Source organism: Hesperophylax consimilis, chromosome 11, assembly GCF_061612785.1.
Source record: "Hesperophylax consimilis isolate HC1 chromosome 11, BYU_Hcon_1.0, whole genome shotgun sequence".
In the NCBI taxonomy this organism is placed as follows: domain Eukaryota; kingdom Metazoa; phylum Arthropoda; class Insecta; order Trichoptera; family Limnephilidae; genus Hesperophylax; species Hesperophylax consimilis.
In genome coordinates, this window is record NC_142846.1 from 350665 (window position 1) to 362833 (window position 12169).

At 37.6% G+C, this 12169-nt stretch overlaps 1 protein-coding gene across 1 annotated transcript; it reads left to right on the plus strand.

Moving 5' to 3' along the window:
* Positions 1-3040: 3040 nt before the first annotated feature.
* LOC149419596 (putative inhibitor of apoptosis) lies at positions 3041-8859 on the plus strand. Its single transcript, XM_089636958.1, has 6 exons — positions 3041-3939; positions 4059-4246; positions 4795-5282; positions 6424-6511; positions 6589-6760; positions 8191-8859. The coding sequence occupies exons 1-6, from the start codon at positions 3340-3342 to the stop codon at positions 8311-8313; spliced, it is 1659 nt and encodes a 552-aa protein (XP_089493084.1). The 5' UTR covers positions 3041-3339; the 3' UTR covers positions 8314-8859.
* The last annotated feature ends 3310 nt before the right edge of the window (positions 8860-12169 follow it).

Below are 12169 nucleotides of genomic sequence, written 5' to 3' on the forward strand. Positions count from 1 at the left end.
TTAAGCTTCAAGAAGACCTTTGCACACTAAATAGCTGGTGCATTCAAAACGATATGCTTTTAAATATTGAAAAATGTTACATTATTACTTTTACTCGTAACAGAAAACGAAAGGATTTTGCATATTCCATTAATAATGTACGATTAAATGCAGTCATAACTATAAGAGATCTAGGAATCACTCTTGATTCAAAGTTTATGTTTGATGTACACATAAATGATATTATAAGTAAATCAATGAAAATGATTGGATTCATTCATAGAATATCGAAACCATTTAAATACCCCCAATCCATTATAACATTATACAACTCGTTGGTCAGAAGCAAAATGGAATATGGGAGTGTTATCTGGAACCCACATTATATAAAATATTCTAAAAGTATTGAATCTGTGCAAAAAAAATTCCTAAGACTGTTATCATATAAACTTGGATTAAATGCCTCACTCAAATCTTATGAAGAACGTCTACTAAACTTCAAATTTACGACATTGGAAAAAAGAAGACAATTTGCAGACTTAATATGTTTATATAAAATTATTCACGATAAACTTCTTACCACTAATTGTCTGAGCAATATTCATATTAAAGTCCCTAATAGACATAATTTAAGGAGCCAAAATATATTCCATATTGATATATTTAATAACAATATTGCATATTTCAATCCACTATCTAGAATGTGTCGTCTGTACAATACAGTTGAATGCGACCTTATAGATATATTCGCAAACAGTCTCGCATATTTTTTTTTTTTTTTTGTTATTAGTTTTTGGGGTATTATGCCGTGTTGCGCTAACTCCTTCTTTAGCCAACGTTTCCAATAATACATCTGCCCTGATGATGGACACTGCAATGCTGTCCGAAACGTTGGCTAAAGAAGGAGTTAGCGCAACACGGCATAATACCCCAAAAACAAATAACAAAAATACTTCTGGCCGTGAAAATCTTAAATCATAGTCTCGCATATTTTAAAAAACAAATCAACCATCTTCTACCATATGTTATGGAGAACAGTTAAGAGATATAATTGCTTTATTATTTTCTTTACTTTTCTTCCTTATCCTTTCTCTGTACATTTACTATATTTTATATTTCATACTTGTTATTCATGTTTTATATTTCTTTTTAATTATTATTATATTTGTATTTTTTTTCTTTCACTACTAGCATCTCCGCCTAATATCAACTAAACTTTGTTTACGCATGCTGTGAACATTTTTAATTGGGGTGTTAATATCTGTGCACATTCCCACCGAAATAATATAAATGTAATAATTGTTAACACTCTGTAAATGTTTCAAACAATAAATAAATAAATCTTCTACTTCAATGATAAATCAATGCTCAATACATCGGTTGTACTGACCCTGTTTTGTATTACTGTCCATTGTCTTTTTGAAAATAAAAAGTATTTTTATGTGTGCATAGCTGTGGGTTTTTTTTATTTTCCTTTTCCTGCATTCCAATATTTTTATTGTTAAAATATTTTTTTTTCGGCTAGTGAATGTACGACGTTAGCTGGGTGCAGTTATATTATCTATGTATGCACTTTTTTAAATGGCCTTGAGATTTCTTTATGGTCCACGATATATTTACCTGTCTGGACCAAACGACCGTTTTATCTGTGGTCGTTTAAGGGGGTGACAAAATGGGGCCATACAAAAAGCCCGAAGATATCGATCTAGAGAGTGGTTTATTTAGGTACTACATGAGTAAACCAAGCAGTGATGGTATCTCCGGGGAGAAGTCCCCATATCTGGGGGATTTTGAATTTCAAAGAGAGAAAGAGAGTTTTTTTGGAAAAAGTAAGAAATCTGGGGGATTTTGAGTATGAGGATTTTGTGTAATCATGCATTTTTTACAGTGGCCATCTCTGAGCGATGTGTTAAAGGCTAATGTTAAGGAACATAGTTTGTCTGGAATGGTTTGTGTTTATGAAATATTGTCTTGTCTTGTTCATCCTTATCCGTTCTTAAATAATAAGATTTTACAGTCCCATTTGCTGAAAACTGGATGTCACCCTAGCTGTCTTTATTATCTAGTTGTTTCTTCTGGGGAATAATGATTTATAAATAGTTATTGTTCAAATATTGTTACAATATACCGTCAAGTTACCCGTCTAGTAACTTACTATAACTTTTTTTCATTTTGAAATATTTTGTGTTTGTATGTAGCATTACTTTATATTTGTGGTTACTCTATTTTACTATTACTATTTTTAACCTCGATACAGGCTTAGTCCTAGTGAGATTGATTTTTATGAGAAAAAACGTGATTTATGTGTGGTGAGATGCAATAAATAAATTATATGTCACAATCCCAATGAGAATGTATGGCGAGCAATATGCTGAAATAAGCCAAACCATAAAAATACAGCGTGGTCTATCAAAGGCTTGAATCTCTCTCATAGCGAACACGAAATGAACCGGTAGGTCAGTTTCTTTTTAAGCTTGGCTTGGGAGATATTTACGTATGTCAAGTTTTTCTGATAGGGGCCATGGCAAGATAGAAAAGTCTAGTGAAACCATCAGAGCAAACCGGCTCTTACTTTAATGAGTTCAGGTCATTATTTTTCTTTGCTCCTGTTGCATTGAATTTTTGTGTATAAAAGTTTTAATTTATCACGACAAAGGTATTACACAATCAAAATTTTTGTGAGAAGTATTTTAATTTTCCTTTATTTTTTCCCAATTTTTACATCAACTACATACAATATTATATAAATCAATACGAATAATGGGAACCCACTAAGGCGCAGCGTGTGCGTGGGTAATTAGTGTCTATTTGCCAAAATATGAGAAAATTAAACATTATTTATAACAGAAAAAAATATTAACCCCCTCCCCCCACTCTTCGATACCTGTTGCGCCTGTTTTAGCCCCATATTTTATTAGCATGGTACCGAATTTTTCGAATCTGGGGATTTTGGCGAAAAAGCTGGGGAGATTTATTTTTTCGGAATACCATCACTGCTACCAAGAACTACCTACCCAACATATTTATCAATTTATGTACCTACCTTTTACTTTGACGTTTGACGTGAGTGGTTTATTTATGACTTTGACAGATCTTCCCGTGTTTATAAATAAAAAAATAATTTTGAACGTCGTGATTGGCATTGAACATTACAAATCAAATGGATTAGATTGTTATATCAATTTGCGATAACTTTTCTGACGGAGCTTGATATTATTTTGAAAATTATTTCGTTGTACTAGTCACCAACCAAATAACAGACATAGACATGAACTCGTTACAGAAATGAATGAGTAAAGAACCTGTAGTTAGTGAAGTGATAATTGCAGGGCGGTGACACAGTCGAATTTATTGTTCAGAATGAATGATGAAAAGAGTAGGCTGTCCACGTTCAGTGACTGGCCGGTGGGGGCTCCCGTGGACTCATTGCGAGTGGCGCGGGGGGGCTTCTTCTGCACGGGGCGCGGCCAGGAGGTGGAGTGCTTCTCCTGCGCGGGCCGCATCAGCAGCTGGGCCTTCGGGGATCAGGTCATGGCGCGCCACCGCCTGCTGAACCCCCTCTGCCCCTTTGTGCTAGACCCGCTGGGCTCCGGGAACATACCAGCGGGACAGCAGGTTCAGGAAAGACCGCAAGATCAAACCGGCAGTCGTAGTCTACCCAGCAATCAGCCAAGCAATCAGACCAGCAATCAGCCCAGTAATCAGACCAGCGATCAGTCCAGCAATCAGCCCAGCAATCAGACCAGCAATCAGCCCGGCAATCAGCTCAGCAATCAGCCCAGTAATCAGTCCAGCAATCAGCCCAGCAATCAGCCCAGCAATCAGACCAGCGATCAGTCCAGCAGTCTGTCCAGCGAGCCACCTCCGACCTCAGGGGCGCAGGAGCCGGAGGAGGACCTCACCAAAGACACAATCTTTAAATCAGATATGTTGAGACTCCTGTCTTTCAGCAACTGGCCCGTGAGAAACATTTTACCCACTGAATAACTACAGTATAGTAGGTTTGGAATAAACTCTCCTTAAAGTATTATTGTACCTACAGCAAAGTAACAATCTGCCTCCATTTGGCCATGTTGCAGGTGAGCTTCATCTCTGCCGAATCTCTGGCGTTGGCGGGGTTCTATTACGTGGGGGGCGGGGGCGGTGGTGACCGTGTGCGCTGTGCGTGGTGCACCGGAGAGCTGCAGAACTGGCTGCCCGAGGACCGGCCCCTCTCCGAGCACTTGCGTCACTTCCCCCACTGTACCTACGCTCAAAATAGGCAAATGTGAGACCATTTTCACACATTGGATTATATGAAATTATAAATAATACTATTAAATGGGTTATGTACCCATTATGAAGTGCCTGTCCCGCTATTATAGAGAGTATACTGTATAGAGAGCAGGCGCAATTTATAACTCAATCGGTTTACATAAAAAGTCAAGTGCAAATAAAAGTTTAGAGTCAATCAACTTTGTTAATTACCATTGGTAATACATAATTATAAATAAGTTTGATTTGTCATTTGCTTGGATGATTAATATATGTATATTAATTTTGGCAAGTGTTCCTCTCGCTAGTAATCTGTCAGGGGGAAATAGTATTCTGATCGTCATCGGTAATGTTATTCATAATTGTTTTGTAATATCCTACCCATTAAGCATTTCCTATGTACCTCATCTTTATATTGATTTAGTTACATATATTATATATTGTATTAATTACAGGATCTCATTTTGCTTTGTTATTTACACATATTCTATTTACTATACTTTGCTGTTTTACACGCTCTGAGTTCTTTATTACTTACGCAGTTCTAACTTTTTGTTCCAGTTTATCGTCACCAGATAGCAACTCTGCGCTGGTGGACAGCGAGATCTCAAAAGAGCTGGGCATAGTGGCGGGCGGGGCGGGAGCAGGGGAGGCGGGACTGCACTCGCAAGAGGCCCGGATGCGCTCCTTCCCCCCCACGTGGCCCCCCGAGCGACCGCAACAGCCGCCAGCCCTGGCTGCCGCCGGATTCTACTACGTGGGCGGGGACGACCAGGTTCGCTGCTTCCACTGCTGCGGATCCCTGCGTGGTTGGCAGAAAGAGGACGAGCCTTGGATAGAGCACGCCCGCTGGTTCCCCCACTGCGGCTTCCTGCTCCTCGCCAAGGGCCAGGCCTTCATCAACGCCCACAAGGAGGTGGAAGCGAGTGAGGAGGTGGGGGAAGCGGTGGAGCGCTGCATGCGGGGCTCTGTGGCCGCCGTGGCGCTGAGTTGTGGGCTGCTGCCCGACACCCTCAAGAAGGCCTACCGCAAACGTCTCCGGGACACAGGTATATAATACATCAAATGTGACCTGTAGTGTATTGTGGGAACGATTAAAACCGTAGGAGACTTAAACGCCCTGTGATTGGTCGGCGGGTTCTGACAGAACTTACATCGCTACATCACGGGTCGGTTGGCCAGGAATTAAGAATGCGGACACTCGTATACGGTTTCAGGCTACAATTCTGTTATAAATAGATTACACACCAATTGGTAACTCTTATGCTAGTTAGCTAATGTTTTTAATATGCCTCTGTTAAAGTATAGAATTTTAGCAGTGCATGTTTTAAGAGGTCACTGCGTAACAAGTTTTTTGTGTTGTTTCTTCTTCATTTCTTTCATTCACTTTGTTTTGTTTACTTATATAATTTGTACTATGACTGTCAATAACTATCATGTATGTAAATGGCGCTTGTGCCGTTAATTATAAATAGATATCTTGTTAAATATTTAAATTAGGATTTGTTGATTTCATACTAACCCGAGTGGGATTGGTCTTACGTATGATGTCACGGGTACCCTGCCAGATTTAGATCTTTTTGGCTGGCTCTGAAAAAGCAACCATATTTTTTTTAATTTCCGACTTTATGTCCGGGTTAAATCTTCCCCATAGGAAAAACTAAACCCTTCCACACACTTTTCCACAAATTATCATCTAGTCAATCAACATTATGCAAGTGCATTATATAAGCAAAATAAATACAAAACAATACAAGAACAACACGTCAACTCACCAGAGATCAAATGGGAAAATAATTCACCGACTCCAGATATTTTCATATCAGAGGGTTCGGCTCGGTAGAACTCCTAACAAGGCTTATTTATCCTACTGATCCCTCAGCATAAATATTTAAAAAATCTTTCATTATCCTACATGTATTTAAAATGACTGATTTTTGCATTTTTATATATAAATTTTTAGATAGATCTAATATGCCTAAATTTTTAATGAGAGAGCTAGGTATAATGCCATTAGCCGAAATAACAAATGGTAATATTTTACAGTCTGAGAATGCCAAATTCTTTTTATGAAGACGTAATAATATTATAATCATATTTTATTTTGGTTTCTTTAATATTGTGCGGCTCCTATGACGTCTCACAGAAGTGAATATTGAATGTAGATATTATTAAGTATATGTGTTATAGGAACCCCATTCCAGAGCAGTGAGGCACTGATCAATGCGGCGCTGAACGAGGAGGGCACTGTTTCTCCCACGGCATCGCCCCACTCTCAGTGAGTTATATACATGATGTAATGCATACATTCTATATTACTTCATCATTATAATATCCCCTTTGTAACGTACTCAGATCAGCCACTGCCACGACAAGTCCTCCCACGCTACCCGCTGAGAGCGCCCCCCGTGCACACAGGGCAGGGGACGTCGGGGGAGCACAGGGGACAGAGCAGGAGGTGTCCGTGGAGGAGGAGAACAGGAGACTGAAGGAGGCCCGCCTGTGCAAGGTGTGCATGGATGCTGAGGTAACACACCCATTTACCCGCAACTAAAGGCTTTAGTGCAAGCAGCAACCCACTCAGTTATCAAGTCAGTCCATGCTCATTGCATCTGTCTCTGCTTTGCCTCTGCTTGCTTCTGGTCTTGATGAGGTAAGCACCAGATGGTTCCAAGCAGACACGGGGCGAGGTGAGGCAGCTGATGGTCAGGAGTTACTTTGTAGGAAAGTAAAAGACTTTGTTGAGTGGTAAAGTTCAACTGATTTATTTTGTAAAAATGTGCTGCTTATTATGTGATCTGGCTGACGCGAGAACCACATTTGCATATCGGCCTTTATGTTGGCCGAATGATGCTTTGTCATTTTGTCAGTGTACTCGATGAAGGCAGTCGCTTAAAATGGTTTTACAAGAATAATTATACAGGCTCACCCATTGATGTATTATACTAGATTAGCCTTGTCTAGTCTAATATTAGTCTATGGGCTCACCTCTATAATATATACAGTGTTTGATTACATTACATTTGTCCACTAAATTTTTTGTTGTCAAAAAAATAAGAGAAAATTAGAAAATTTGTAAAAAATTATAAGAGTTTAAAACCTCCCCATTGGCATGTATCCCAAATAGTTTTTATTTTAATTATATAAAGGGGGAGATGTACAAGATATAAAGGAAATATAATTGTGATGTTTTTGGAGAAATCATCGTAGTAGCTATTGTGAAATGAAAAATCCGGCCGCAGTGTGTCGGCGGTGCGGTATATGTCCTTTTCTTTTACTGCCAGACTTTCCTTTATATCAGATGTACAAGATAAAAAGGAAATATAATTAATTTTAAATTAATAAGTAAAAACTCATTTCAAATTAACATAAGAGCGATGGTTTAACCCCGCTGGCAAGTACACCTCAAACTGCAGCAACGTTTTAGCCTGTGAGCTACGTAGATATAAGGATAATACCGTGTGAGCCCCAATATCCTGCGATTTTTCGACGAGGATATCAAATTCTAACATTAAAAATGAATTTTAGTATGAAATTTTGATATTAAAAAAAAAAATACCCTAAATTTATTTAGACGGTTAACATTGATAAAAAAATTGCTGGAATTCCTTAATGAAAAATAAAGAAAATCTCCATACAAAATGCCTACCCAGTACTATCCACAGTAGACGTGCAGAGCACAGATGACATCACGCACCCATTTACCTCTTACCGCTCGGGTTATCGTCATTTTGGCGGGCTTAAAAGATATCAAAAATTCTTGGAGAATTAATTTAACTATGAAAAAGAACTTAAAAAAAATACTGGTATTTATGTTTGAATGTGGACATTGATAATATATATTTTACTAAATGGACTCAAATTCCTTATTGTGCGCCAGTTTAGTAGACTGAATCTTCTGCATGAATTTAGACTTCCAAATTCTTTACAAAGCTTATGTTTATGAAATGATTCCAGGTGGGTGTAGTGTTCCTGCCGTGTGGCCACCTGCTGAGCTGCGTGCAGTGCGCGCCCTGCCTCTCCGCCTGCCCGCTCTGTCGCTCCAAGGTCAAGGGCATTGTGCGCACCTACCTCTCCTAGCCTCCACACACACTGAGGGCAAACCTCGCACGCAAATGGCTCACCCCAACAATAAGGAAATCAGAATGCAGTTCATAATAGAAAATTGAATATGCAAAGAAAGCTGTTGACAAGTGAAAAACAAGTGACTTTCTTAATGAATCTCTTTTGTTTTTAGGGGTGTGGGAGAAAGGGACGAACGCAGAAGCATAATATTTTAGAATTCCATCAAGAACTTATTCTTTTTGGAAAATCGGTTGAATAAAATTACAAAACCATAGACTTAGTACTTGCGGTTATTGAAATTTTCTCTTCTGTCTACTGACCTTCGTTATAGTATTGAATATTTTCATGAATTTCATCTTTTTGTGTTTGTGAGAATTTTTTTATTTATTTGCGACAATTTCAAATTCAACTTTGATTGCTCATACACGACAAATAATAGTTGAATGTTAATAAAGTGTAATATATTTTTTATTATTGATAAATAAATATATAACTAATACATAATGATAGTTGGTCATGGGATTATCCTTGCAATTTTAATATTTAGTTAAACTTGGTATTAAATTCTGTGATTGTGGTCAACATACACAAGCTTGTCAGTTTGGATTTAGGTAAGGACACACTTGGCACATTCGCAGGCCGACGTGCACACTTGCCCTAAATATGGAACGCAAATTAGGTATGCACCTTCCAACGCATGTGACCAATGCACATATTTTGTCACGTCTTATGATTCCGAAAGTGAATTTGAGGACGACTTACTAAGATTATTGTTTTTAAATGAATTTTTTCGTAAATACACTATCAAATCATGAAATGTCAAATAAACTGACATCTTGCATATTATTTTCAGCGCCCTTGAGGTGATTTCTCACGAAAACGGCGCTATATAAATTAGACAAATATTATTATGTAATATTTAAAAACACACTGGTCACGTGCGTTGGAAGGCGTGACGGCTGTACCCTCCACTTTTACACATACACATCCTAGGCTGATCTGGGCAGCGCAGATCGGCATTGCGTGGGACAAGAGTGTATCTATTTTCATAAAAAATGTATGTACGCATTGCGTCCGTGGGGAATTCAATGGCCGGAATCAAATGTATGTGTGAAAACACTGACACTTTTCATTTTGGTTTTTCCACATAATAGTGTCTCAACACTTATTTCTTTCTTTGAGTCCATCCTGAAATCACTTTTGTATAATTGACTGTTTCTATATATATAATTCTGCATTATTGTTTTAAAACTGTCAATGTACATGGATGATGCGCTGCTTTACATGGAAACTTTGCATTGGATTGCGTCACTTTGGTTATTTTGCATACAAACAAATGTATGGAAATAGAACAGTTTTTCCCCCTTCACTTCCTGGCAAAGTTAAGGACGGGTTGTTTCGGAAAAGTTGAACAATTCTTCAAATTTCAAAGTTAAAGTTCCAGTTCTGTGAAAGATTTTTTCAAGTCCTGTTATTATTTCAGTTCTGTCATGAAACTAGCCTATGATGATATAATAACAGAACTTGAATAAGACTTTCACATTACCCAGAAATGAACGTTGAAATTTGATGAATTGTTCAAATTCTCCTAAATAACCCGTCCTTAATGTTTCAAGCTGTAGTCTGTTTGAGTGTGAAGTTAGTCACGGATGCAGGAAATGTGAAGAGACTCCAATTCCCGCTCTGTTGGGAACAAGGCATAGATATAGGCTCTATACATAATATGTAATAATATTCCATAATACATATTTAAGTTCTTCCATTCTTCAGTCTTCCTCCATTGTTTTGTTGTTATTTAGCCAGAGTGTGTGTGATTGTGATTATGCAAACATACTCTTTGACTGTTTAGAATAAATATTTCTACTCACACAATAGCGGCTGAGAAGGCATCTGGTCTGGGTACCACTCAAACATTGTGAGTTCGATTCCTCGGCTGGCGAAGTCCTCCATTATGACATTTTAAAATTATTTTCAGATTATTCGTAACCCGGGAATTTTTGTCTTTCTTTTAAAAATGTCCAATTTTTCAAACCCGTTTACACGGATGAAAACATTGTGGTAAAGAGTTGGTGTTTTATTATGTCAGTATGAATTAATTCTAGTGTAAACACAATATTCTTAATTCAGTTTACATTAATGCTTTGCTTGTGATCTTAAAATGATGTTGGCTCTTGCCATGTACTGCGTGCATGCGAGTAAGTACTATATTTTTATAAGCAATAATTATTCGCCTGAAACACTCATCCAGATTGAAAAATCTCCTGATAAAAGATACATGACGCCAACGGGACTTGAACCCGTGTCCTTTCGATTTCCGGTCGACAGCTCTGACCACTGAGCTATGGCGGCTTATCTCTTATCCGCGAAATAATTCAATATATACCAGTGTTTCATTTAACAATTACTGCTTGTTACATTTTTTTCACCTGAAACAACCAACTTTATTTTATATTGGAAAGGCATTGTAAGTACTAACTTTTTTTAGCTAATATTTTTCACCAAAAATATAGACAATTTGTCTCGACACCATCTAGTGAGAGAGTGAAAGAAACCTGCGCTTAATTGCGCGTTAATTTGGGATTTGAGTGAAAGATCTTCATATAGATGAACAACTAGGAGTTTAATGCCATTTTTAGGGTTGATGTTGCAGCCAGAAGTAATGAGAGGAGATTTGTCTAATATTGACGTGCGCTTTTTTGTTGCTGTCCAGAGAAATTCTGTTTTAGATGGATTTGGTCTTGGCTTGTTCGAAGATATCCACTCTGTTATTGCATTGTGACATCTTTCAATTTGTCTTTCTCATTCGGCGCACAGTAGAAATAGATTTGCTGATCGTCAGCATAGCAATGGAAAAGAAGTCTGAATGATTCTATTATTTTGTCAATATCGTTGATGATCAAAATAAAAAGTAGGGGCCCCAGCACTGAACCCTGGGGGACTCCAGAAGTCGGGGTCAAAAGTTTTTTCCAGTCTGTCCATCAGTAAATCGTGATCAATGGTGTCAAATGCTGCACTCAAATCTAATAATGATAGCAAAGCTAGCTTACCTGACTCATTTGAAAGCATCAAATCTGACAACACGCGCAGCAGTCCAGACTCCATAGAATGGTACCTCCTATTCTTCATGATGGTTCAGTTACTCTTTCTTCCAATTACTTCTATAACGGTGTATAACTTTGCTGCCTATATTTTACATTTTGTACATTGAAATGTTTAAAATTTTGTGCAAAAGCAGATGGGGAAGCGGATGGTTGGGATGTACTTGGCTATTCAGATCTGGTCATTATTCGGTCAAAGCATTTCAAGCAACGTATCAATTCTGAATGGTCGTCTTACAGCAGGGCGATACTGAGAGTATATTCCACTCTGGAACGTGCTGCACATATACTAAATATAATTTTTTAATGAGTAATTTGTGACATTACACAAATTAATCAAATAAAATTTACTTGCGCATGCTGAAATTCCAACCCGCCACCGTTGGAATATTGCTGGTCAAAAGCCTTACCCTTCGACCACGAGGGCAATGTTTATAAAAATTATTTTTCTTACATTTTAGTGGTTTACAATTGCATAAAATAAAAATATTATTTTAAGCTGACATTCATTATCAGAAATAATATTTTTACATAAAAAATTGTTTTTTTTTTTTTACTTCGAATTTGCTACATAATGAATCGAGTAAGTACTCTTAAATTGACCAGACTCAAAAGTTCGCAACAGTAGAGCTCTGAATTTACAATTTTGAAAAAGAAGCATAGGTTCGTTATCCTACGCCGATCCTCAAGTGTGTGTATCTTGGTGTATCTTTAAGGTAGTTTACAAAAAGGTGTAGTTAATTTTTTCTTTGATAAGTCGTAAAAAAAAATTA